General features: G+C 46.3%; 1 protein-coding gene across 2 annotated transcripts; it reads right to left on the reverse strand.

Moving 5' to 3' along the window:
- MRPS18A (mitochondrial ribosomal protein S18A) lies at positions 1–26,088 on the reverse strand. 2 transcript variants are annotated; one of them, XM_054162393.1, is made up of 7 exons: positions 25,932–26,088; positions 25,715–25,746; positions 18,068–18,172; positions 10,561–10,684; positions 9,668–9,734; positions 575–736; positions 1–114 (listed from the first exon to the last, which is right to left on the reverse strand). In XM_054162393.1, the coding sequence occupies exons 1-6, from the start codon at positions 26,029–26,031 to the stop codon at positions 592–594; spliced, it is 573 nt and encodes a 190-aa protein (XP_054018368.1). In that variant the 5' UTR covers positions 26,032–26,088; the 3' UTR covers positions 1–114; positions 575–591. The 2 variants fall into 2 exon arrangements, with proteins under 2 accessions (XP_054018368.1, XP_009898471.2); XM_009900169.2 differs by having other exon boundaries at positions 1–117.

The following is a 26,088-nucleotide window of genomic DNA, read 5'->3' on the forward strand; positions in this document are numbered from 1 at the left end:
TCAAGGATGTCAATGTTCTGTATTTGCTAGATCCAGGAGTGAAGCACCAGCCAGGGATCCTTTAAAGAGACATGTAAGATGCACACATGCCTGTCTGCCACTGCCACAGGTGTTCTGCTGCAAATTACAGAGTACAGATTATTAAAAAAATAATGTCAGTAGTCATTAACAATTTCTGTGCTGCAGGAGACATTTTTTGTTCCATCAGTGTCACAGGTTTAAAAGTCCAAACAAAGCAAATCTGAGTTGAAACACATGTTAACGGGGAATCACCATTCACTGCTGGAAAAAAAGGAAACCTCCTTTTCTAAACCTAGTCATGGACCATAGTGAAACAAAAGCCTTCAGATCCTTTCTGGCTTTGAGGTAAGTGTCTTCGCCCCTGCTTTCTCCAAATAATTTTGCAACCTGAACTTTGCTTTGCTGAATCTTGCATTCTCCTAGAGGAGCAGATCACGGATCATTCACTGGAAACAATACAGAGTACTAGTGACAGCTTTGGAGTAAGAAAAATGGAGATACTGGCACGCTTGCAAAAAAAGCAAAACACTGGAAACCCACTGTGTTTACTGACCGTGCCAGTTCTGGCCACTAGTGATTTAAAATGAGAGGCTTCTGTGTATATTTGACATTATCCTTCAGCAATGGATGTCCAACTTGAAAGGGTTTTTTGCACCACTTAGGGCCTCTCTTCCAGATAGGCTTTGCAGATCTGACGGACCAGCGAGTCAGGTACCTGTCAAAACAACACAAAACCATTTCAGTTTGAGACTCTATCACTGAGAGAAGGTTCCAACTGAAGCCAAAGCAGGCACTGTAAGCTTGCCTTGCCACATGCCTCTTTGTGAAAGGAATAACCATGAGCAGAGCCCCTGCAGTTCAGAAAAGACCACTGGAAAGGAATTTTTGTTTTGGAACTTCTAATCTGCACCTCTGTACCAAACCCACTGGCACCTGCTCGGTTTCCAGTGTCACAAAACAGATCAGGTATAGTCTCCAGGCTGCTGGCATGCTGCACCTGTAGCTAAGCTGCAGTGCCAAATTCCTTCATTGCAACTGAGTGCAAGACTGAATGCCTCCAGCCTCTATGGGAGGTGTTATTTCAACAGCTGACCTCAATAAGGTAAACTGACTACAAAGGCCAAACTCTGTAAGAAATGACAACTCAGAGAGAGTATTCAGTTACTCTCAGAGACTAATCAATGCTTTCTTCTGCATGGCCATGGGGTTTTGGCCGAGTCTTGTACTTTCACATGCCCAAATTTGCTTTAGTGTTCTCTGTATGACACTACTGCAGCTTGCTGACTCAGGATGTCCTAACCTAAAGTTTACCTTAGGTACTAGAGGTACTAGCATGGAATTATCGTAACTATAAATCTCTGTGAAGAGCGATGCCTGGCAAAAAGCCTCTGCTTTTACCATTTGAAGTTTTAGACTTGGCTTTGCAAACAGGCTGGGGATTTCAGATCTAGAATCAGTTACTGGAAATCCTACCCTGTGGCTGGGTGGCCTGGACTTTTGTTAGGCTTTAAATCTTTTTGCTACCAGTAGAGAGGGGAACAGAGGTCCTTAGAGAAAGAGGAGTCTTTTCAGACAATACTGATCCAAAGTCAAACCCTAGCATAATCTGCACAAACAATGCTCCAACAAATTAGAATTTGGAACAGACTGATAAACTGTGTCCAGTGATGTTTGCATGCCTCTGTTGAGTAATCCCATGGTCTTAATGTAACCTCAATCAGTCATCTTCTACCCAAACAGCTTTGTTACCTTTTATTTGCATCGTGCAAGTTTGAGGTATTAAGAACTTTTGGACCGAGACCATGTAATGCATTTGTTCGAAGGCATTCGGCACATTCCTGAGAATTACAAAGAAAGCTTGCTATGCTAGGCAGCTATAGACTGCACAGCAGCAGCCCATTTTCCCAGCACTTGCTGCTTCCAAAAGTGCTTTGCTTTTGCTTTGAGGAATTTATGATAGTTAAAACACCTAGAAGTAACAGTAGGAGAGGTCTGGGAGACAGCGCAGAACAAGATCCAACCACTTGTTCTCCTATGCGTGCATTACATTAGTCCCTGTTGACCTTTAATGTTATGCTGGTGCATTAGTGGAATCCCTTACATAACACCAGGACAGGAAATAGGAGAGACTCAGTCCTGTCTCTAATTTGACATGCAAGAAGAGTTCAGAGAGACCAAATGCAGGTCCCAGTTTGGAATCTGGCAAAGATCTATGGCAAGGCAGTTCCTCTGGGAGAAGCAGTGGGGGTCTTAGATGGACACGTGGGGCCAGGTCCTTCTTTTCATATCGCCCTTAGGCAAGGGGAGGTCTGTAGCACAAGTTTTGATACTTCAAGACTGCATTTACAGTGAAGGAGGAAAAGAATCCCAAATTGTTTTAAAGCATCAGTGTGCCAAGTGCAGTTCTGGTCACGTGTCCACATGCTTACGGGAAAGTGCTCCCATGATAATAAATGACCTCAGAGTGAGAGGAGCGAATGTGTGAAAGGGACAGATGCATCAAGGCTGGGTGCAGGTTTAGACAGACAGTGGCTTTTTTAGAAATCCCTCTGTTTCTGTGTGGGGGCTGGAAGTGCACACCCCAATTCTGCATAGGAAGAAGGATTTACTAATGGCCTGATTTTAAAGCTTTTGTTATTTCTCCTTTGAGCAGGTCTAATCCAGCCCTCTGGTCCAGGCTTTTGGCTTCCTTTGGGGACTGCAGGCTGGGGCTTTTCATTGTTAGCTGAAACAGACATTTGGACACTTTCCCTTCCTGGAGCACATTTACTTTTAGTGCTTTTAATACTTGCTTTGTCTCAAACTCTCAAGCTTGTCCTGTTTTATTTGTTGCCTTTTTCCCCCCCCCAACCTTGATTCAGCAGTGGCAAAAGCCTGATGCCTGGGAGCAGTCAGTCTACAAAGTTCCTTTTCCTCTTTGACTAACCCCAGTTCCTACTGCTTCTCAGCTAATTATTTTTTTTTTTCTGAGAGTAAAAACAATCAACAAAACTCACATGTTAGAGCCTCAAAGCCCAGCACACAGGACTTTTCTGCAAACTCTGCTGCCCATGTAAAGCAGCATATCCCTTTTCTAGTCAAGTCATCCAACTTTCCATTGTATCCAACCACATGGTTTGTCTTGGGGAGTTTTTATAATAGCCTACAAACACACAATGGCAGATGGTCTGAATTTTCTCAACCAGATGAAAGCTGTCAGGACAGAGCCTCCATGAGGATGCCAAATGTAGCTGGGCCACAGTCTAGTAACCTGTTACCTCAGTGTGCAGAGCTCTCACTCTGGACAAAGCTGGACAGAACGGCCAATCTTGGGGACCAGCAACTCACCTTGGGGCTCTGCTTGCCCCCTGACAGGGTCTGAGACAACAACTAGAATTTTTAGACTCAAGCTGCACAAATGAATAGTTTATCTTAGATAGAGTGATGGGAATCCTGGGGGGGATTTCCCTGACTGGAAAAGACATACAACAGGGTGAGAAAAACTGCAGTTTGTCACTCGCGGCCTCCGCACTCGCCTACAATCTGTGGCACGCGGAAAGCTATTGCCATGGATTTTATTCACCGGGCAGGAGGGCCCAAAGCCTTCCCACTCAGAGGCTGCCACTTAACACCTAGGACTAGGCACAGGCCTTCCATGTGCTGGGTAAGGGAAATGACCGGCCCATGAAGCAATTGCAGTTATACATGCAGCCCAAGTGAAGGCCATGCTGGTGCAGTTCAAGGCTGAACTTCTGAACCCTCACTGAACTTCTTCAATCTGGCTTTTGTTTGGATTGAGAGCAGAAGGCAGAGGGCTACAGAACGCAGGAAGCACTCGATCAAAGTCCTGGCAAGACTGCCTCCTCCCTGCCACATCCCTTCCCATGACACCTCTTGGCTTTGCTCACCTGCAAGCCACTCTGGCTCTTTGCTTTTGAATTCACATGCTATACACAGCATAGTTTCCATGCACATGAGAGAAACCACATGCTGTTGGAGTGAAATGCTGATAGCAGTGAAACCAGATTCTGCTCCCAGGGAGGAGAGGTGTCCACAGAGCCTGAGGACTTTGTAATTCATGAGGAGTTCATATGGAACCTGCCTCCTTCCTAGCATGTAACAACTTCTTTAGTACAGGAGGAGCAACTGGATATTATCTATGCCAAGTTCTGTTCTTGCAGTAGGAAGCTGAAAACAGAGTGGCAGCCGAGTGCTCAAAATCAAGTACTCCATAATCTACAGCACTTCTTGGCTGACAGAGGAACCTCTTACATTCCTTAGCCCTTTTGGAAATGGAGCAACTTCACAGTCTTGTGCTTTAACCAGTATTTTGCACCTGCCAGAAGAAAGAGAGTGCTATATTCACATTAAGAGAGCATCTAGATGCTGGCTTGAACTCAGCGACTGTTCTGGGTAGGGAGTTGGTCCACACTATCCATGCAACAGCCTTCATGCTGGGAAGAAAACTGCTGAGCTATTCAGGTTTCCATTCCTGAAAGCAAAGACAGAAGTTTGACCTGCAACTGTGGCCTGCTTTGCAAATGATTCTGGTGTGTGGTGCCCTGCACACACAACTCTGCACTCTGAGAACAGTCTGCCACTCTGCACAGTGCTGGTGAAGTCCCTGAGAGCTTCCTCAGCTTCATGGGCTAGTGAATATATTTTCTTGACACAGCACTTCACTGGAAGAGAACTTGCCAGGCTGGAGCACAAATGGATGCAGAAGTAACAGCAGGGAGTTATGAGGGGGAGAATACAGGATGAGGGAACAATTCTTGGCTACAAGACAAACTTGCTTCTGGAGTCATCCCTTAGAAACAATGAAAGCCCCAGACTGGGCCAAACATGAGAAAATGAACTGCAGGGAATGATTCTGCATTGATGGGGGTAAATTTCATTGATTTTCCATTCCAAGTTCTGAAAAACAAGCCATACAGAAGAGAGGGGGGAAGGACACTAGACTCAAGAGTTTATGGGTGATGGGAGTACTTCCATGGTCATATTTCTTCTTGAGTACACACAGCAAGTAAAGCAGTTAAGCAGTAACATTCATGAGCTACTGCTGTCAAAACCCAATCAGACAAAGTAAAAAGGCAAAGAACTGAAGTTCAAGAAATGAGACCGGGACAGCAGAGAAGAGAGGTGGGGAGTGAATTCCAGTTGAATTCTGATCACAAGGTGCTCTCCTTCATCTCCTGTCACCCCCAGAACCACACAGCTGGGATCAAACAGACATTTCACTGTCATGTTGTACCTTCTTCTCCTCCTCTATGTTATGGGTAGGTGACCCCATACTGTGCTATGTATGGATGATGAAGAACAATGTGGGATCTGCAGGCCACTACTTCCCAAAGTATTCTGCTCTTCCCCTTGCAATGCAGTAGTAGACACAGTGTCAGGAGATGGGGTGTGTAGGGGGAGGCCTGCTGCCAAATGACGTAGTGAGGGCAATGTGGATGAGAGGGCTGAAGAGGAACCATCTAAGGAGATGCCTAAGGCAGAAGAGTCTCCACCAACCATAAGAACCAGCACCATAAAGAAAAAGAGAAGGGTTACAGTTGTTGGAGACTCTCTCCTGAGGGGAACAGAGGGACCCATATGTTGTCCCATCCTATAGGGAAGTTCTTCACAGAGAGTTGTTAGCTGTTGGAATGTGCTGCCCAGGGGGGTGGTGGAGTCACCGTCCCTGGAGGTGTTCAAGAGGGAACTGGATGTGGCACTTGGTGCCATGGTTTAGTAGTCATGAGGTGTTGAGTGACAGGTTGGACTTGATGATCTCTGAGGTCTTTTCCAACCTTACTGATTCTATATATCACTAGATCAATGGCAGGGCAGCACCCCTGACCCTTGTTAAAACAAGGCAGCTCTCTGATAGGTCCATATGGAGGCATGTTACATTTTAAGCTCAGCTAGGCACTAGCCAGGACATGCCAGAGACTTTGAAACAGGCTCACTTTGAACAGGGTGACTGTGACATGGACCCAAAGGTTCTGGCTAAGACAGCCACAACTACAGGCAAAGAAAAGTTGAAGAACAGCTTTTCTGGTGCTCTCAGAAGTATATGTTAACATACCTCCTCAGCCATTATGTGCTGCCTTAGTACCTTTGCCCAGGAAACATGCAGCTAGCCTGTACATCATCTCAGGGCCAAAGAGCAGAGACTAAGTTTTTCATCAGGATAGTCTGTCCCTCTTTCAGCAGCACATAAAAACTGATCTCAAAAATATTGGCACAAGCCTATCCAAACAGAGCATAGAATGGTGCAGGCCAGAAGGGACTTCCAAAGGTCATCTAGTCCAACCTCCCCACAGTTAGCAGGGACATCCTCCACTGGACCAGGCTGCCCAGGGCCTTGTTGAGCCTCACCTTGACTATCTCCAGGGAAGGGGCCTCAACCACCTCCCTGGGCAACCTGTTCCAGTGTTCCACCACCCTCATAGTAAAGAACTTGTTCCTAATATCCAACCTAAATCTGCCCTTCTCCAGTTTGAAGGCATTGCCCCTTGTCCTACCACCACAGGCCTTTGTAAATAGTCTCTCTCCATCCTTCTTGTAGGCCCTCTTCAGGTGCTGGAAGGCTGCTATTAGGTCTCCCTAGAGCCTTCTCTTCTGTTGAACCCTTCCTGAACCGGCACTTAAAATCCCATCAGACACAAATGCAGTGAAGGGAGAGGCTAAGCTGGGTGTACAGCCCTGATATTACACCACAGGAAAGGTTTGATAAAAGCTCTGGCTTCATTTCCAAAGTAAGTATTGGTTGAATGTCTTCACTACATGGGTATCCTTCAATTCTCTCTTCAGGCTAGAGGAAGGAAGCCATTTTTATCTCCTGCCTTATGTAGTACCAGCCTCTGTTCCAGAGAGCAATGCAGGAAGTGCAGGTTGGGGTAGGCACAGTCACAACTCTCAGAACGGCAACAGCCAAGATTTTGCACAGCTCCAACACAGAGCTTTCCTCTTCCACCAGGCCGAGAAGACAGTATCAGGAAGGACCCTCCTGAAGCACCTCTGCACTCCATCCTGGCTCTGGGACTCATTTGTTCAGTTCCAGCTCTACCACCAAAGCTTTCAATGTGATTTCCTGATCCCGTTCTCTTGTCTCCACCTCGACCACAAAGCCTGCCTGTGTCAGTGGTATTTGACCTCCTCAGCAACAGCTTTGCCCTTTTTTCCTAAACTCTGCTTCCACCTTGCTTGCTATGTTCCCTTGCTGTGAGGGGAAAAAACAAGGCTGGTGTAGGGAGGGGCTAGTAATGCAATAGGGAGGGCTTGGATCCCTATCTCCAATTCAAATCTCTTAATTTTAGAGGTGTAGCAGCACACATACTTGCATGTGGATGGTATCTGGAGGTATCTGCTCTTTGTTCTCGCTACAAGTCTATGGAACAATTTGCAAGAGTCAGGCAGTAGTAGATGGGGAGCCCTGGTGTGATTCCAGCAAGGTACAGGATTTACCATTTCCTGCCCCAACCTGCTACGCAGGGTTGCTATGAGAATGCTAACTAGGTAATGTGCTCCACTCCACAGCTGCTAGATAAGCACAGCTACTAAAGAATTCCAAAGACTTGTAAGACACAGAAGTTTTCAGAGGTGAAGTATCTGATGGCTCCAGAGCTGCATCAAAGAGTGCTCTAATTTGATCCTCACTGATACTCAATGTGCATCCTCTCCATAGCCAGGGGATATTTCCCAGAGCTTGCCTCAAATCTCCACTGCAGAGTCAGACCTGAAATGCAGGAGTCTTCAGCTATCCCCATCCCTGCAGCCTAAGCTCTCCCAGCAACAGCCCCATGGCCTCTGGTAACCCCATGGCTTGCTAATGCAAGGTTCATAAACTGCTCTGACATCCCCATGGAAACACAGAGTGAGGTCATAAACAGGGGATTAGCACTTCCGAGCACCCAGCACAGTGCAGGAGGTGACCACAGGCTTTTCCTTCACCCATCAAAGGCCAGGGGCCATCCGGTTCAGGAAGGAGGAAGAGACCCTTGTTGCATAGGAAGGGCAGGTGAAGGGTGAATTGCTGACTGGGGGAAAAGAGAAACAGGCTTATGATGGGCCCCTGCTGGCTGCTCACACTCCCCCCTCCCCCCCAGCCCCCAGTTCACTGCTGGCACCTCCTGGGCACCCTCCTGCTGTTGGGGACCACGCACTAAAAAGCTGAGAGAGCAGCTCACTACTCTGGACTTTCAAAGAGCATACTATGGCCTCTTCAGAGGTCTGCTAGGGGGATCAACATGGGATAAAGCCCTGGAGGGGAGAGGGGCCCAAGAAAACTGGTTAATATTCAAGGATTACCTCCTCCAAGCCCAGGAGTGATGGGATAATGAGAACCCACTAACTGCAAATGCAGATGAGGTTCAAGACTACCTGAAAAATAATTTCAAGGTACACAAGTTCATGGGATCTGGTGGGATCCATCCAAGAGTCCTGAGGGAACTGGTGGATGAAGTTGCTAAGCTGCTTTCCATTGTATTTGAAAACTCAGGCCAATCTAGTGAAGTCCCCCCTGGCTGGAAAAGGGGAAACATAATCCCCATTTTCAAAAAGGGTAAAAAAGGAAGATGTGGGAACTACAGGCTGGCCAGTCTCACCTCCATGCTCTGCAAGATTATGAAGCAGATTCTCCTAGAAACTCTGCTGAGGCACATGAATACAGGGGTGATTGGTGGCAGCCAACATGGCTTCACCAAGGGCATTATCATGCCTGACAAATTTTGTGGCCTTCTATGATGGGGTAACAGCACTGATGGACAAAAGGAAGAGCAATTGATGTAGTCTACCTGGACTTGTGCAAAGTGGCTGACACAGTCTCCCACAACATCCTGGCTTCTAAACTGGAAAGGTATGGATTTGATGGATGGACCACTAGGTGGGATAAGGAACTGGCTTGATGATCACACTCAGAGTGATGGTCAATGGCTTTTAGTCTAAGTGGAGACTAGTGGTGATCCTCAGAGGCTGGTATCTTTGTCAGTGACATGGACAGCAGGATTGAGTGCACCCTCAGCAAGTCTGCTGATGACACCAAGTTCTGTGGTGCAGTCAATGTGCTGGAGGGAAGAGATGACATCCAGAAGGACCATAACAGGCTTGAGATGTGGGTCAGTGCCAACATTATGAAGTGTAGAGTCCTGCATTGGGGTTGGGATGATCACAAGCACAAATACAGGCTGGATGGGGAATGGATAGAGAGCAGTCCTGAGGAGCAGGACTTGGGGGTGCTGGCTGATGAGAAACTTGACATGAGGCAGCAATGTGCTCTTGTAGATCTAGGTGACACTTCTTGAGCAGAGGGCTTGAACTGGATAATCTCCAGAGGACCCTTCCAACCACCACTCCTCTCTGATGCTGTAACTCCATTTCTGTGGCATCCTCCTGTTACTGCTCTACCAATTGTTAGTGAAAAGGAAGCAAGAGCAGATGAGGAAGGGAGGACAGACTCTTAACAAGTATGGCAGCTTTAATCCTGCGTGGATAAATGGTTTGAATGCTATGTCAGTCTTTTAAGGACAAACTACAAGACAGTATCATGACAGACCTTCCTTCTCTGACATGCTATAAGCACTCTTCATGGTATAAGGAACTGCTTTCCCTCTTCCAATCTATTCCCATAAAAAAAGAAACAAACAAACAAACAAAGGGATGTGGAAAGAAGACTGTTCACCTGTTGAGCACGGGTTTCTTGGGAATATGCCCTTCAGGAAGTGGAGGCCTGTGGTTTGGCAACAAACCTGAAACAGAAAGATGCCAGATTTTGCAGCACCTCCTTGCTTCTATAGCATCCAGAAGTTGCATTACACCTTGCAAGCCAGACAACCCAGATCCCTGCTGGGACAGTACAGCAAAAACTCAAGCACAGTAGAAAGAGTATTCTGTCTATAGTCATTGTTGAACGTGCACCCCAGCCAAAGAGAAGCTAGAAAGTTCTGCTGGGTTTAAGTGAGAAAACATACAGGCACTTGGACTCATCAAAGAGACTTTTTGAGAGTGCAGAGGCACTGGTGCCTAATCAGATTCCATCTTCAGGATGATAATCTAACTGTTAAAATTCTCAGTCCACTTAACTCTGATACAACTCAGGTACCAGCATAAAGATGATCTTTGAGATCTTTTCCAGCCTTGTTGATTCTACCATCAGCACAATTCTCCAATTGTGTCAGCCTGAATCCCACTCCCAAGGTAAAGCAAAGAAGTCTTCACAAGGCAGATGGTAGACAGGTGCATGTTATTAACAGGGTAGATCAAGCTTATGCTAAATCAAATAATTTCAGAAGCTGGTATTTAATCATTAGTTACTAGAGACTGAGCCACTTCCCAGCTCTTTCTCCAACAGTAGACTCTAGACAGAGGTAACACCTGCTGCCAAGGCAGGAGCCAAGAAAGCAGAATAAGTAGTCTCTGTCCATCATCTTGTCCCAGCACTTGCACCATAACGAGCGTGTGGGTAAACTGGACATTGACATCTCACTGAGCTACACTAATTGGGTGGGAGATGCTTCTCAAGGGATTCTATGGGTACTCCACAGTTAGGGGTTGTCTCAGGAGGAGGCTAGGTACCTGCACGGTGAGCCATCTGCACACAGGCAGCAATCTTTCTGTGCTCCTCCAGACACAGGCCTGTGATCCTTCGTGGCAGCATCCCGCCATCAGAACGGATGAACTGACTCAGCAGCAAGACATCCTGAAGGAACAAGAGAACAGCAAAACCAACACTGCTGCAGTTACTTTAACTGCTATGATTCTTAGGTGTTGTGACAACCCTTGTGCTCTGTACAGAGCTCGGAACAAAGCAAAATGAAACAATGACTCTTTCTGCGCGTTTTGGCTGCAGCTTCACTACAAGTGGCTTCAGCTTGCTGTCACTCTGCCTGCCAGCTTGGCTCAGTAAGGTCACTCAGATGGTCTGAGCCTTCCCCTGACTTCACTAGCGTAAACACATGATGTCAGCTGCAATCCCTGATACTCCACTGTCACTTGCTCCAAGATTCTAGCAAAGATAATGTGTCCTAGGTACTCAGGCACAGTTACACAAGACCTACAGATGGATAGTGTTTACACAACTTAAATGACATCACAGCTGCTAAGCCTAAAGGTCACAGATATGTTAGATCACCTCTGGCCCCCTCCTTGTTACCTCAGAGCAGAATTGTTCTCTACTATCTACTCCTCAAACTTTTATCCAGTTTCCCATGGTGGAATTTTTCTCATGTCTCTCTGGAGGGGTGGAGAGCAGGGAAATGGTCCAAGATCTTGCACAAAGAATCTTTTTGTAAGAAAAGAACGTGTGCTGATGAGAAAGGCCTAATTGGATAAATGGCTGCCTTCAGTCCTTTGACTCTGTGTTTAGGTGGAGCTATTACAGCCAGGCTGGACTCAGGGCATGCAGAGGATTCATCTGTGACTCAAGAATCATTTAGATTACACTGTTGTTGACCTTTCCAATTAAGAGCTCCAGAAATGTAAAGCACTCTTAATAAAAACAAAATGTAAAGGATCTCTAGGATCAGATAGTATCACAGGCCTGGGACAATTTTTTTAAACACAGCAGCAACAGCTGCTGCATGAGTGTCCCATTAACTGTACACAGTACAACATCCCAGTGTTTAGATACATGCTCTCCATTTCCAGACAGCACCAGTGCAAATCTCTCCCTCAGGCCAGGTCCCCTTGGCAGGTCCCATTGACATGCTGATGTCAGCATAAGTTGGCCCAAAGGGCCTCTGGAGACTCTGTGCTTGTTTTTTTCCCCATCTGTTAACAGATGCTGCTGGTTGAGAGTTTACTTTTCCACCACTGTTGTAAACATGTTCATAGTTGAGGTAGCTGAACCAAGCAGAGGCTGCCTGCAGACTGGAACAGACCTGCCAGCAACCACCCCAACAGAATGAGTATCCAAACTAGGTATGTCAGCACTTTACCCCCTCCCCCCACATCTTGGGCAACAGGAAAGAACAAAGAGTACTTGCTGCTTTTCACATTGGGTGACCCCCTGACTCTGCCTGTTCAGATTTGCAGACCTGCTCCTACCCCACATCTTTGCTCTTTACAAAGAGCTCCCTGGAGCAGACCTAGCTTCATTTACTACCCTTGCAAATGCAATCACAAGTGGATATAAAAATGAATATTCAGAAAACATAGCTATCCAGGAATTGTACATCCACCCCACCACATGAGACCAGCTCAGCTCTGAAGGAGCCTTCTGGAATTCAGTATAGCTTTCTGGTAATGACTGATTCTGACAGACACCATCATATGAGTTTTGCAGTCAAAAATTAGAGGATCTTTTGTTTGTCTTGGGTTTCTGTCATTCATTTTTGTCCTTCCCTCCTTCTGCCTTCAATCCCACCCTAATACCATCATGATGCACAATTTCCCTCTTCCCTTGTCTGACTTCCTTTCTACCTCCACTATCTTCAATGAATTTGTTCAGATTTTCAGATCCAGCTCCTCTGAAACACAGCAGGTTAGGCAACTTCTCCCTGATACCAACCACCATACAGAGGGATGTATCCAAAGATGTGCCCTCAGCTCAGCTAAAACCTGGCTTTGCAAATGAGAACAGTAACTGGGGGGCCAGTTGGTGCCCGCTGCATTGATGGAAACTGTATGGAGGCCTGCCAAGCAGTCCAAGAGCACAGACTTTTAGCCACTCCTGAAATATACTGGATTGGATTCAGGAAACCAGAGCAAAAACCATCCCTGGTTTTTTTTTCCCCTCTTCTTTAGCCACACAGTTCTCTAAATCACTAACAGTTCAATTTGTCACTTAGCACAAACACATCACTTCCTTAAGTGAGAAAGGGCTGTTCAACTCCAAGTGCCTAGAAAGAGACAAGATTTCTGGATTTTTCTATTAGCCTGCTGCACTGCTCTGCGGGGAAGAGGAAAAAGGGAGGTGATGGCAAGTTTAAGGCTGTTCCAGGCTTTCCAAACTTGAAACCCTAAGCAGGCCACAGGCTCTTCTGAAGAAGTGTGTGTGGTCCAAGTGATTTCTTTTATTACCACCACGCCTCATGGAGTCACAGGGTTGTTATCAAGTGTTTCCATGCAAACATGGAGGAGGTGGGAAGCAAAGGGAGACAGCCTCTCTCTTTCTCCCCATGGGAAAAAAGAAAAATCAGGAAAATCCATTCTCTGTTATTTATCTCTGACCCAAAGTGTCATCAAGTGACCAACACTCTCTTGTGGCAGTCCTTTTTTAACTAAAGTAATTTCTGTTCCAGCTGCTGCAGCTCCACATTACACCCATGCCATTTGGCTGAAAATGGTGCACACTGGACAGTAGGTTTCTCCATTTCTGAAGATCCCCACACTTACACGAGCCAGGTGCCTCTCCCACAGCACTTGCACAGATGCAGTTTACCACAGGGAGAAAGCAGACAGGTACAGCCAACTTTATGGGGCAGCTGTGGAGGGAGGTGAACAACTATGTGGAGCTGTCAAAGGAAAAAAATAAATATGTCTGGCAAGTTCTCCTGGTGCCGTCATGTTCCATGAAATTTGGGTTTTGTGCTAGTGGACAGCCAAGCCTGTAATCACGGATTTGCTTTAACCACTGGACAGCTCCCACGAGGCTGGACCCAGATTCCCACCCCTGTAATCTGCAGCATTTGATGAAAACAACTTGGATTGAATTAATCGAGGGCTAATAGGCAAAGCTTGCAGTTTGGTTTCCCCTAATTGCTGCCAAAGCAAGATGACATATTTACTGCCTACTCAGACTAATGATGTTTGAAGTGAATAAGGGGGGGAAGCGAAAAACAAGTTCAGCCTTCCCCTCTAAAAGGGCTGGATAAACCTGCTAAAGGAAACACGGCGCACAGCGTGTTCCTGTGAACGGGCTGCACCCAAAGCGCAGGGGCACTGCCGCACTGCAAGATCTGCAAACAGCAGGGTCCTGGACTGCTTGCATTTGATTCACTAAAACCTTCATTTGCTGCAAGAGGAGCTCAGGCTGTGCAAGACTAGTTATACAAGAGCCCGGTTTTAACTTTCTCCCTTACTCCTGGGAGCTGTACACCATCCTCCAGGCTTTTTGTAACAGGATTGCAGGTTTCAGGCCAGTTGCACCCTAACAACGACCAAACCCCAAGTTATTTTCCAATGGATCTGGGGTGCAGGGGGCTAAATCAACTGAGGTTTCAGCATCACTGGACAGACACATGCAGACCACGAACCCTGGGAATTTATACCTTAGGCTCTGTTATCCTGAGCCTCAGCAGGGACTAAGGCTGAACTGGCAAAGACAACTGCAGCCCTCTACACCACAGCTAAGGCAGGCTGGAATCATGACCTACTAGTGCTCACAATGCCTGCTCAGTTGATTAATAACTTTGGAAACATTAGTCCCCCAGCTCTCTGACAGCCAAAGTAACTCATTATGCCACTACTTTAGACTGTGCTAGTTGCACATGACAAAAGCAAAGTCCTATGAGGTCATATTACTCAGCTCCCTCAGGGGCTAATTCAACACTTCCCTTTTCATAGTGCTTCATTCACTCCAATTACAAGCCTCCCAAGCAAAAAAAGCTCACACTTTCCCTTCTGTGCAACTGACTGATCTCAATTTATCAATTTGAAAGAAAACTATGATCCATCTATTCTGATCTCTTACCCAGCACAGGTTATAGGTTATGCTGTATGAACTCAGCTGTATCTTTAATGAACGTAGCTGTTCTCAATTTACAGATCTTAGGACAATTAACTACCAGTGAGGAAACTCTGCCACTGTTTAATTATCCATAGTCAAATGCACACACTTTATTATTTAGGCATTTCAAGATTCTGCTGCTCATCACTGCTGCAGCAAAGAAAGATAGCAATGAGCTCTTTTGTGAAGAAAAGGGAGACTTTGTTCACCATAGCATTTAAAAGCCTGACAATTCATGACCGGTACAAAGCATTCAAACATAAAAGGGATTTTTTTTTCAAGCAGAAGAGGTAGTCCACTCCAGAACTGAAATGTCTCCTCCTACTTCTCACCAGCCCTTAAGAAGAAAGCTTCTAAATTCTGAGGTAATAAACTTATGTAGTTCTGAAATAACAGTTCACAATGTCCTCTTCAGCACATTGTGCAGGGTCTCCTCTGCTCTACAGCAGGAGTACTGGATATATACACACCAAATGCATGTACATGACAGCCAGGATGGTCATGTTCTTAGTTTGTTTCTCAGGACCACAATTTCTTGGGAATAATCTCAGCAACGTGTCTCAAGACTCTGGCTGCAGGATCACATATGGTTTTCTCTTGCATCCACACTGAACTGTAGAAATCATGACCTATCAAACTGACATGCAGAAGAAAACTCAACCTTAGTTCGCTCTACAAACACACATAAGAGTCACACTTTATGTTGTCTGTTGGGACAAACAGCCTACATCTCATCCTGGAACTCAGGCTCTACAGTCTCAGCCTGAAGCTGCTTCTTTGGTTCTTGACGACCGTGTTGTCTCTATGTGCAACAGTCTCCTACCACAAAAAGCAGTAGTAAGTGAGACTATATATTAGTTTCCAAGACTTAATCCATTCCTGTATCTCATTTCACCCCTGAGTACTGGTTTATAGTTTCTCTGGAGTTGTTAATGTGTGACTCACGGAATGCTTTCTGGAAATCTCTACAACTAGTTAGTTTAATGATGCTGTTGACTCCTCATGTTGAAAAGGCAAATAAAACTGTATTAAAAAAACAAACTATTTTTGAGTGGAAGCAATTGGTCTGTTTTGATCACAACACAATTCAGTAACCAGGAAGAAAAAGACTTGCAAGAGACCACTGCATTCAAACATGGGCTACACAAAACCCCCACCATGACCTGTTGTTGTAGTACTTTCCATTCCTCAACGTTATTTGCAGTTTCTTCTAATTTACCATCACCTGCAAATTCATTGTACTTTTAGCATTTTTAGTTTTCTGAGAAACCAGTCCAGAGGATGCTAAATCCCACCCCTGCCCCAAGCTGGTTTTGCCGTTCAATACTGCATCCAGCCTATGTCAGATCCACTGACAATGCCTGGCCCCTGAACAACTGAATTTCTGCAATACAGGCTTTGAAAGATACTTAAACTGATATTGCATTTACATCTCACATCTCTGATTTCATGTGCTTGGAGTAATTGAATGTGTTCTGTCTGGTACTATTGCTGTGCTCATGTTCTTCATAATTCACAAGTCATAATTAGTCCTACCCAACAGATGATTTTTTTACTCCTAGTTGATACCATTTTACTTGGAATCTGCAGTATTTGGTTTACCAAGTGGTAATCATCAGCATCATACTCTCTTCTTTCAACTACTTTGTATTTCACTTGCTATTGGCAAACCTTTTGGTGATTCCTTAGGACTTTTTCCATGTTTTCAAGGAATCCTGCAAGTAACACAGTACATTCATTACCTAATTCCCTTATGATTTTGGGGCTGCATGCAATACAGGCCTGATGGTCTGTATTGAATTAAATGCTTAGGTTATTTCTGTATCTGCTTTTTCCTTTTGTTTCACAGTTGCAAGACTGCTATTACTACCTAAACATTAAAACACTTTTTCTTTTGTCTGCTCTAGGACTGCAGGTCAGCAGCTCAGTCATTCTGCAGCCAATGCAGCTTTCAGTCTCCTCCTCCTCTCATTAATGGACTCTCTCTTACAAAGATTTCTTTTCCTCCAGATGCATTTGTATCTCTCTTGCCTTAATCCTATTGACATAAATGTATTCTGAATTTTCTGGTGCTTTATCTTAGGAACAGCATGTTCCTGTCTGGTTTTCTTCCAATTCCACTACTGGGTTTTTAGCTTGCAAGGGAGGCTCTTAGTCCTTTCGTAAACTGTTTTGAATGACCTCTTGTAAAGCTACATTCTGCAGCTTTCATCTCATGCTTCTTAGTCTAAAGCATTCTTGACTGTCGTGCTTTTGTTTTAAAGCATTACAGGATTTCCCTTCCATCTTCTACATTCAGTGCTAGCAATCCTCTCATGAACTAATAAACTCCTCATTAGCATTTCCTTCAACAACCCTGACTCAAACATATTTCTTCTGTTGCAAGGGATGTAAACATGCATGTTCTCCTTGATACCCATCAAGAATTTAAAAAGTTGTATAGAACAATTATTACCTTAGTGGACAATGACCCAGTAAGACATTGGAATAGAATTAACCAGGTTGGAAAAGAACTTTGAGATCATCATGTCCAACCTATCATCCAACACCATCTAATCAACTAAACCATGGCACCAAGTACCCCATCCAGTCTCTTCCTGAACACCTCCAGTGATGGTGACTCCACCACCTCCCTGGGCAGCACATTCCAATGGCCAATCACTCCATGAAGAATTTCTTCCTAACATCCAGTCTAAACCTCCCCTGGTGCAGCTTGAGACTGTGTCCTCTTGTTCTGGTGCTTGTTGCTTGGGAGAAGAGACCAACCCCCACCTGTCTACAACCTCCCTTCAGGGAGTTGTAGAGAGCAATAAGGTCTCCTCTGAGCCTCCTCTTCTTCAGGCTAAGCAACCCCAGCTTCCTCAGCCTCTCCTCATAGGGCTTGTGCGACAGACCTCTCCCCAGCTTTGTTGCCCTTCTCTGGACATGTTCCAGCAACTCAACATCTTTCCTAAACTAAGGGTCCCAGAACTGGACACAGTACTCAAAGTGTGGCCTAACCAGTGCTGAGTACAGGGTCCTGAAGACATAATTGATCTAGTCTGGTCTTTTGACCTCTCGTGAGATAGACCAGTTGACTAAATTTTGCATTTCAGTTTAATTCTCCTGGAAGTGCAATGCTGAAAGGCAGCTGGGTACAAAAGAGTTACACATAGCCTTCTCAGATCAGATGGCCATATATATAATTCCATGCCTCCTGTTTGATAGCAGGTTATCTTTTTCCCAGGAAAAACATCAGCCAAGACAAATAGTTACCATGTAGGAAGCTCTTGTTACCCCCAAGTGAACAAGAGATAGAGTTAACAATCTTTACTATGCCCAGCAAAAGACAAGAGGGGCAGGTTGTGCAGTATGTAGACCAGAGAGCAATATTTTTTTCCATGAGGATAGGACAGCTCTGCTTATTAAACTTACCACATAGTCATACTTATGCTTCAGGTTCCAGCGGCAGATAGGACACTGGCCAGAGGGGTTTGGAGGAGTTGGTGTTTCAGGATTCTCTATAATTTTCCCTTCAATCTAGGAAATAATTCAAAGGATATAACAATTAGGCATAGTTTAGACCTGCAGCTATGCAGAGAACAAAAAATTAACGGAGCACAGAGAACCACTGGTTAACTGCTCCTACATTTCACTAAATGTAAACTACTCAGTGTAAAGTTCTCTTATTTGCCCGAATTCCATTGATTGCAGTAATTAGAACTGCCATGCCTTGAAATTATAGTGGGCCTTTAAACAAAAGCTTTAAAACATCATTTTTCTGGGCATATGAGAGTTTCACAGAACAGCAGACAGAAGCTGTGGATGACAATAAGCAGGGGCTTGCTAGATTATAGAACACCAACAGGGAAAATTACTGACAAAAGTTAAATTTAAGATGGCACCGTTGGGAGACATCTGCAGTTTGGTGGCTTTTTGTTTGTCTGGTTGGTTTTTTGTTCCATTGTTTTGGGCTGTGTGTTGGATTTATTTACCTTACAGTATCACAGTATCACCAAGGTTGGAAGAGACCTCAAAGATCATCGAATCCAACCTGTCACCACAGACCTCATGACTAGACCATGGCACCAAGTGCCACGCCCAGTCCCCTCTTGAACACCTCCAGGGATGGTGACTCCACCACCTCCCTGGGCAGCACATCCCAATGACGAATGACTCGCTCAGTGAAGAACTTTCTCCTCACCTCAAACCTAAACCTCCCCTGGCACAGCTTGAGACTGTGTCCCCTTGTTCTGGTGCTGGTTGCTAGAGAGAAGAGACCAACCCCTTCGTGGCTACAACCACCCTTTAGGTAGTTGTAGAGAGCAATGAGGTCACCCCTGAGCCTCCTCTTCTCCAGGCTAAACAATTCCAGCTCCCTCAGCCTCTCCTAATAGGGCTTGTGCTCAAGGCCTCTCCCCAGCCTTGTTGCCCTTCTCTGGACACGTTCAAGTGTCTCGATGGCCTTCTTAAACTGAGGGGCCCAGAACTGGACACAGCACTCAAGGTGTGGCCTAACCAATGCAGAGTACAGGGGCACAATGACTTCCCTGCTCCTGCTGGCCACACTATTCCTGATGCAGGCCAGGATGCCATTGGCCTTCTTGGCCACCTGGGCACACTGCTGCCTCATGTTTAGGCAGCTGTCAATCAGCACCCCCAGGTCCCTCTGTTTGGCAGCTCTCCAGCCACTCTGACCCCAGCCTGTAGCTCTGCATGGGGTTGCTGTGGCCAAAGTGCAGCCCCTGGCACTTGGACTTGTTGAATGCCATCCCATTGGGCTCTGCCCATCTGTCCAGTCGGTCAAGGTCCCTCTGCAGAGCCCTTCTGCCCTCTAACAGATCAACATCTGCTCCCAACTTGATGTCATCTGCAAATTTGCTGGTGACTGACTCAATCCCCTCATCCAGATCATCAATGAAGATGTTAAAGAGGATGGGGCCCAGCACTGATCCCTGGGGGATGCCACTGGTGACTGGCTGCCAGCTGGATGTGGCACCATTCACCACCACTCTCTGGGCTCGGCCCTCCAGCCAGTTCCTAACCCAGCTCAGAGTGCTGCTGTCCAAGCCATGAGCTGACAGCTTAGACAGCAGTTTACTGGGGGGGACGGTGTCAAAGGCCTTGCTGAAGTCCAGGTAGACTACATCCACAGGCCTCCCCACATCCACCAGATGGGTCACCTGATCATAGAAGGAGATCAGGTTGGAGAGGCAGGACCTGCCCTTCCTAAATCCATGTTGGCTGGACCTAAGCCCTTGACCATCCTTCAGGTGCGCAGTTATTGCCGCCAGGATAATCTGTTCCATCACTTTCCCTGGCACTGAGGTCAGGCTGACTGGTCTGTAGTTTCCAGGTTCCTCCATCCGACCCTTCTTGTGGATGGGGACCACATTGGCCAGTTTCCAGTCATCTGGGACCTCTCCGGTGAGCCAGGACTGGAGGAAAATGATGGAGAGCTGCTTGGCCAGCTCATCTGCCAGCTCTCTCAGCACCCTAGGATGGATCCCATCCGGTCCCATGGACTTGTGGGTGTCCAAGTGGCTCAGCAGGTCCCAAACTAATTCCTCATGGATTTCTGGGGCATTACACTGCTCCCCGACCCCATTGCCCAGCTCAGGAGGCCACTCGTCCTGAACTCCTGCCTTGCTGTTAAACATCGAGGCAAAGAAGGTGTTCAGGACCTCAGCCTTTTCCTCATTTTCAGTCTCAGTGTTCCCCTCCAGGTCCAGTAAGGAGTGGAGGTTCTTCTTGCCCTTCTTTTTAGCATTGATATATTTGTAAAATTGCTTTTTATTATCTTTCACAGAGGTGTTCAGTTTCAGTTCCAGCTGGGCCTTTGCCTCTCTAATTTTATTCCTACATAATCTAACCACTTCCTTGAACATACCTCGAGAAGCCTTCCCCTCCTTCCAAAGGTGATACAGCCTCTTTTTTTCCCTTAAATCCTTCAGGAGCTGCTTGTCCATCCAGGCCGGTCGCCTTCCCCGCCGGCTCATCTTTCGGCACATGGGGACCGCCAGTTCCTGTGCCTTCAAGAGCTCCTGTTTGAAGTAGGTCCAACCCTCCTGGACCCCTCGGTTCATGAGGGTTGGTACCCAGGGAACTTTGCAAATAAGTTTCTTAAAGAGGCTGAAGTTTGCCCTCTCAAGTGCAAGGTGAAGGCTCTGTTGGTGCTCCTCCCTATCTCCCTGCATATTGAAAACTTCACTATCTCGTGGTCACTGCACCCTAGGCAGCCTCCCACCATCACGTCTCCCACCAGCCCTTCCCTATTGGAGAACAGCAGGTCAAGCAGAGCCTGCCCCCTGGTAGGCTCACGTAACAGCTGCGTCAGGAAGCAGTCCTCCATGCACTCCAGGAATAAAATATTATTTTATATATTTATAGTCAACAACACCAGCATTTTATCCAGTTTAATTCCCTGAACAGTTAGTTTAGGAAATGATTTTATAATCTTTTCTCTACATCTACCAATTGGTGATGCCAAAACACTCAGCTTTTCTCAAAGGTAACCTGCAAAGACATGCAGAAGGTGTGTATGGGAAGAATTTGAGAGGTTTGCTTTCTAAATGTGGATATTTTAGGCATATGAAGCCTATCTACATGCATGCTTGTCTTTTCTTGAGGGCTTACAGAGGCAAGAGCTATCTCAAATTGCGATTAAACAGAATAGAATAGAATTAACCAGGTTGGAAAAGACCTTGGAGATCGAGTCCAACCTATCATCCAACACTATCTAATCAACTAAACCATGGCACCAAGTGCCCCATCCAGTCTCTTCCTAAACACCTCCAGTGATGGTAACTCCACCACCTGCCTGGGCAGCATATTCCAATGGCAAATCACTCTTTCTGTGAAGAACTTCTTCCTAACATCCAGCCTAAACCTCCCCTGGCACAGCTTGAGACTGTGTCCTATTGTTCTGCTGCTGACTGCCCAGGAGAATAGACCAACCCCCACCTGGCTACAACCTCCCATCAGGTAATGGACAGAGAAAGATGATAAAACTAAGCCTTTTTCTTTTGTGTTAAAAAAAAAAAAACAAACCACAAAGATTAAAACCAGACTCTGAACACAAATTGACAGCCTTGAATAGCACAAGCATTAGGGGACTACAGGAAAAACAAACAAACCCTGGGAGGAATGCAATGCTGCTTTTAAGAAAAAGCCCTGACTTACACTGAACCGTGAGGTTCTGTGCCAAAAAACCTGGGAAGGGGAAAGCACAATGCTTTCTGTAATTGTGCATGTGACACTGGCATCTGTCTGATCCATCTGAACTGCTGGAACCATGGATGGAAACAGGCATCTATCTCATTACCTCAAAAAGAGAATACTGTTGATTTAGAATACATAGAATAAACCAGGTTGGAAGAGACCTTCAAGATCATCGCGTCCAACCCATCAACCAATCCAACACCGCCCAAGCAACTAACCCACGGCACCAAGCACCCCATCAAGTCTTCTCCTAAAAACCTCCAGTGATGGCGACTCCACCACCTCCCCAGGCAGCCCATTCCAATGTGCAATCACTCTTTCTGTATAGAACTTTTTTCTAACATCCAGCCTGAACCTCCCCTGGCGCAGCCTGAGACTGTGTCCTCTTGTTCTGGTACTGCTTGCCTGGGAGAAGAGACCAACATCCGTCTGTCTACAACCTCCCTTCAGGTAGTTGTAGAGAGTAATAAGGTCACCCCTGAGCCTCCTCTTCTCCAGGCTAAGCAACCCCAGCTCCCTCAGCCTCTCCTCATAGGGCTTATGTTCCAAACCCCTCACCAACTTTGTTGCTCTTCTCTGGACTCGTTCCAGCAAGTCAACCTCCTTCCTAAACTGAGGGGCCCAGAACTGGACACAGTACTCGAGGTGCGGCCTAACCAGTGCAGTGTACAGGGGCAGAATGACCTCCCTGCTCCTGCTGGCCACACTGTTCCTGATGCAGGCCAGGATGCCATTGGCCCTCTTAGCTGCCTGGGCACACTGCAGGCTCATGTTCAGTCTACCGTCGACTAGCACCCCCAGGTCCCTCTCAGCCTGACTGCTCTCCAGCCACTCTGACCCCAGCCTGTAGCACTGCATGGGGTTGTTGCGGCCAATGTGCAGAACCCGGCACTTGGATGTGTTAAATCTCATGCCCTTGGACTCTGCCCATCTGCCCAGCCTGTCCAGGTCCCTCTGCAGAGCCTCTCTACCCTCCAGCAGATCAACTCCTGCCCCCAGCTTGGTGTCGTCAGCAAATTTACTGATGATGGACTCGATGCCCTCGTCCAGATCATCAATAAAGATGTTAAAGAGCATGGGGCCCAGTACTGATCCCTGGGGCACACCACTGGTGACTGGCTGCCAGCTGGATGTAGCACCATTTTTCAAGTAAGATTCCTCTTCCCACAAGTAAAGCAGCCAATTTTAGAAAAAAAACCCCAAAAACCTAACTGTGACTACAAAATATAGCCCAGAAACTAATTTTCTATTAATCTGTAAATACTTTAATTATACTTTCTGGGAAGCCCATCTATCTAGTCTTGATTCCTGGTAGTCTGGTTTCAGACAGTACTTGGAATTTAATTCTATCGTGGAAATGAATAAAGATTCAGAATGCTATGTGAATATCAATTTTTCTTGAGACAAATTTCAATCTACAGATTTTTTTTTGGTAATTATTCCCCAGCTACAGAAGACTGTCGTATTTCTTGTTAACCCACTTTTATTACTCCTCTGTTGGAGAGCTAACAAGGAATATAGGGGCTCTATATTTTCAAGTAGAGAAGTCTCTTCAAATCTCTTCCTAAACACCTCCAGTGATGGTGACTCCACCACCTCCCTGGGCAGCACATTCCAATGGGCAATCACTCTCTCTGTGTAGAACTTCTTCCTAACCACCAGCCTAAACCTCCCCTGGTGCAGCTTGAGACTGTGTCCTCTTGTTCTGGTGCTGGTTGCCTGGGAGAAGAGACCAACCGCCCCCAGCTACAGCCTCCCTTCAGGTAGTTGCAGACAGCAATAAGGTCTCCTCTGAGCCTCCTCTTCTCCAAGCTAAGCAACCCCAGCTCCCTCAGCCCCTCCTCATGGGGCTTGTGCTGCAAACCCCTCCCTGTCTTTGTTGCCCTTCCCTGGACACGTTCCAGCAACTCAACATCTTTCCTAAACTGAGGGGCCCAGAACTGGACACAGGACTCAAGCTGTGACCTAACCAGTACAGTGTACAGGGGCAGAATGATCTCCCTGCTGCTGCTGGCCACACTGTTCCTGATACAGGCCAGGATGCCATTGGCCTTTTTGGCCACCTGGGCACACTGCTGGCTCAAGTTCAGCCTACTATCAACCAGTATCCCCAGGTCCCTTTCTGCCTGGAAGGACACACAGAAAGGTGGATTCAGAAAAGACTGGCAGAGTTGGTAGGATAAATGGAGTGACTAGAGAATATGCTGAGAATATGTTAGCCCTTTGGTTGGTCAATTTATACCATTTGCCAAGAGATTTTCTCCATCTAGGTGCACTGATTGAGCCGAGATTGATGATAGGATGTTATAGTGTTGAACTATCCAGATCTGTCTTATGCTTCTACAATGGGTCAGAAAGAGTTCTTTTTCTAAAGGGCTCTGCTATTGCAATGCACACCTGCACTTCAAATCTCAGTTAACACATTGGGACTTAGCAATTATAGTTTGCATCCTCTTTGAGACCAAAGCATAGCAACCCACTGTGTGTACTGTGCTGGTGTGCCACACTCCTGCCTTGTTTTGGTTAAACCAATTTCAGGGCAAGCTCTTCAGGTCTTGGGGCAAAGAAGAGCAGTTTGGTACCTGAAGAGAAGAACAGAAGTCTTTCCATCACACCTACTGCTACACCTTGAAGTTATTTTTGTTCAGTCTCAGAGATCTTGCTAACGGCCATATTCTACTTGAGACATATATAAACTAGAAGTAAACTTTGCCATTCAGGTTTCAAATGTGACAATGTCTGCCAATACAAATATGACAAGAAGAAAACTCAAGACTTTCAAAGGCATGAACAACCAGGTTTTGACTGTTTCATGCACAAGCAGAAAGTTGTTCCTGCTTTATCACTTATGTATATTATGGATCAGCAGTTAGATGCATTGTCTTCTACCTATTCCTACATAAATCCTGCTCCGCTCTCCTCATCCTATGTATACATTTCAAAATATCTGTGCTACCTCTCTCCAGCCAAGGCAAAAAGTGCTACTGGCATATACAACGTGAGCAGAAGAATACAATCTCCTTTCCCCTTCCAGTAATTTCAGTGGTTCTTCTAAAAAATAATAATTCTCTTGGAAAAAATGCAACTGATCTGATAGTGTTAGTTACGCTAAAATTCTAATTCTAGTCCTTTAATCTATTCCTTCTTGTCTTAAGCCACAGCTGAGAAAACACTCATCAGTTATTCAAAACTTCTGGTTTATTTCCAGGAGCAGTTTTCCTTTAGCATGTAAGATCTTCCCTTGAGAATACTCCTTCCACTGCGGGTTTTTTTTTTCTTCCCCCCTTTTTTTTACTACCACAAAGAGTGTTACAAGAGGCAATATTTTTTATCACCTGCAGTCACTATGGAACACACTGCAACTAACAACCACAACACAGATCAAAGGCAAGCAACATGTGTGGTACACAGCCAGCGCAGGGCCACCCTGCCATGCTTCATCGCCTAGGGTGACGTGACAAAGCCACCGGGCAAACCTCCTCCGTGCCTGCCCACGCTCGAGACGATGCCAAGCGTCACTATTTTAAGCAACAAACCCATGCAAAGCACTGCCTCTCATGTTTTGGGTCCCCGATGTCTCCTCCGGGCTTCCAACTTCACCAGGAATGCAATGAGGGGCTTGCCACTCAAGCAAGCAAGTTTACCACCCTGACTGCAGCCATCTGACACCACAATCCTATTTTGGTTTTGCCTTCACACCGTGAGGCGTCTCTGAGGCTGAAAAGGGATTCTTTATCTTTTGTTTGCTTTCTGTTGTTGTAGGGAATACAGACGGTGAACACGGGCAGACACAAACGGAAGCTGAAGGAGGGAAAAGCCACGGCAAGGACAACTATACTGGGAAGGGGTGCAGGGACTTACTGTGGTCGTGTTGCCTTCAGTCACCTCAACGACTGAAAAAAAAACACAAAGGAAAAAAACAGAGAGAGAGAGATAAGAGGACTAAACGAGGCTCATTCCGCCTAAAAGAAACGGTATTATTTGAGGGACAAGGTGAAACACAGCGTCTCTCCAGACCGCGGTGAGGCAGCGGGGCGCGGGGCGCCGCTGGGCAGCCCGGGGCCACCCCTGGACTCACCTTCCCGGAGGCCTCGGGCCGGTGGCGAGGCCCAGCCGTTCCCGAAGAGCCCGGCGAACAACCGCCTCAAGCCCCCGCGCAGCAGGCTGGGCGCCGCCATCTTGCCACCGTCACTGCCGTCACTCCTGCTTCCGCTGGAGAGAAGGCGGGCACTGCC

The sequence above is a fragment of the Dryobates pubescens genome, chromosome 6 (genome assembly GCF_014839835.1).
Source record: "Dryobates pubescens isolate bDryPub1 chromosome 6, bDryPub1.pri, whole genome shotgun sequence".
NCBI lineage: Eukaryota > Metazoa > Chordata > Aves > Piciformes > Picidae > Dryobates > Dryobates pubescens.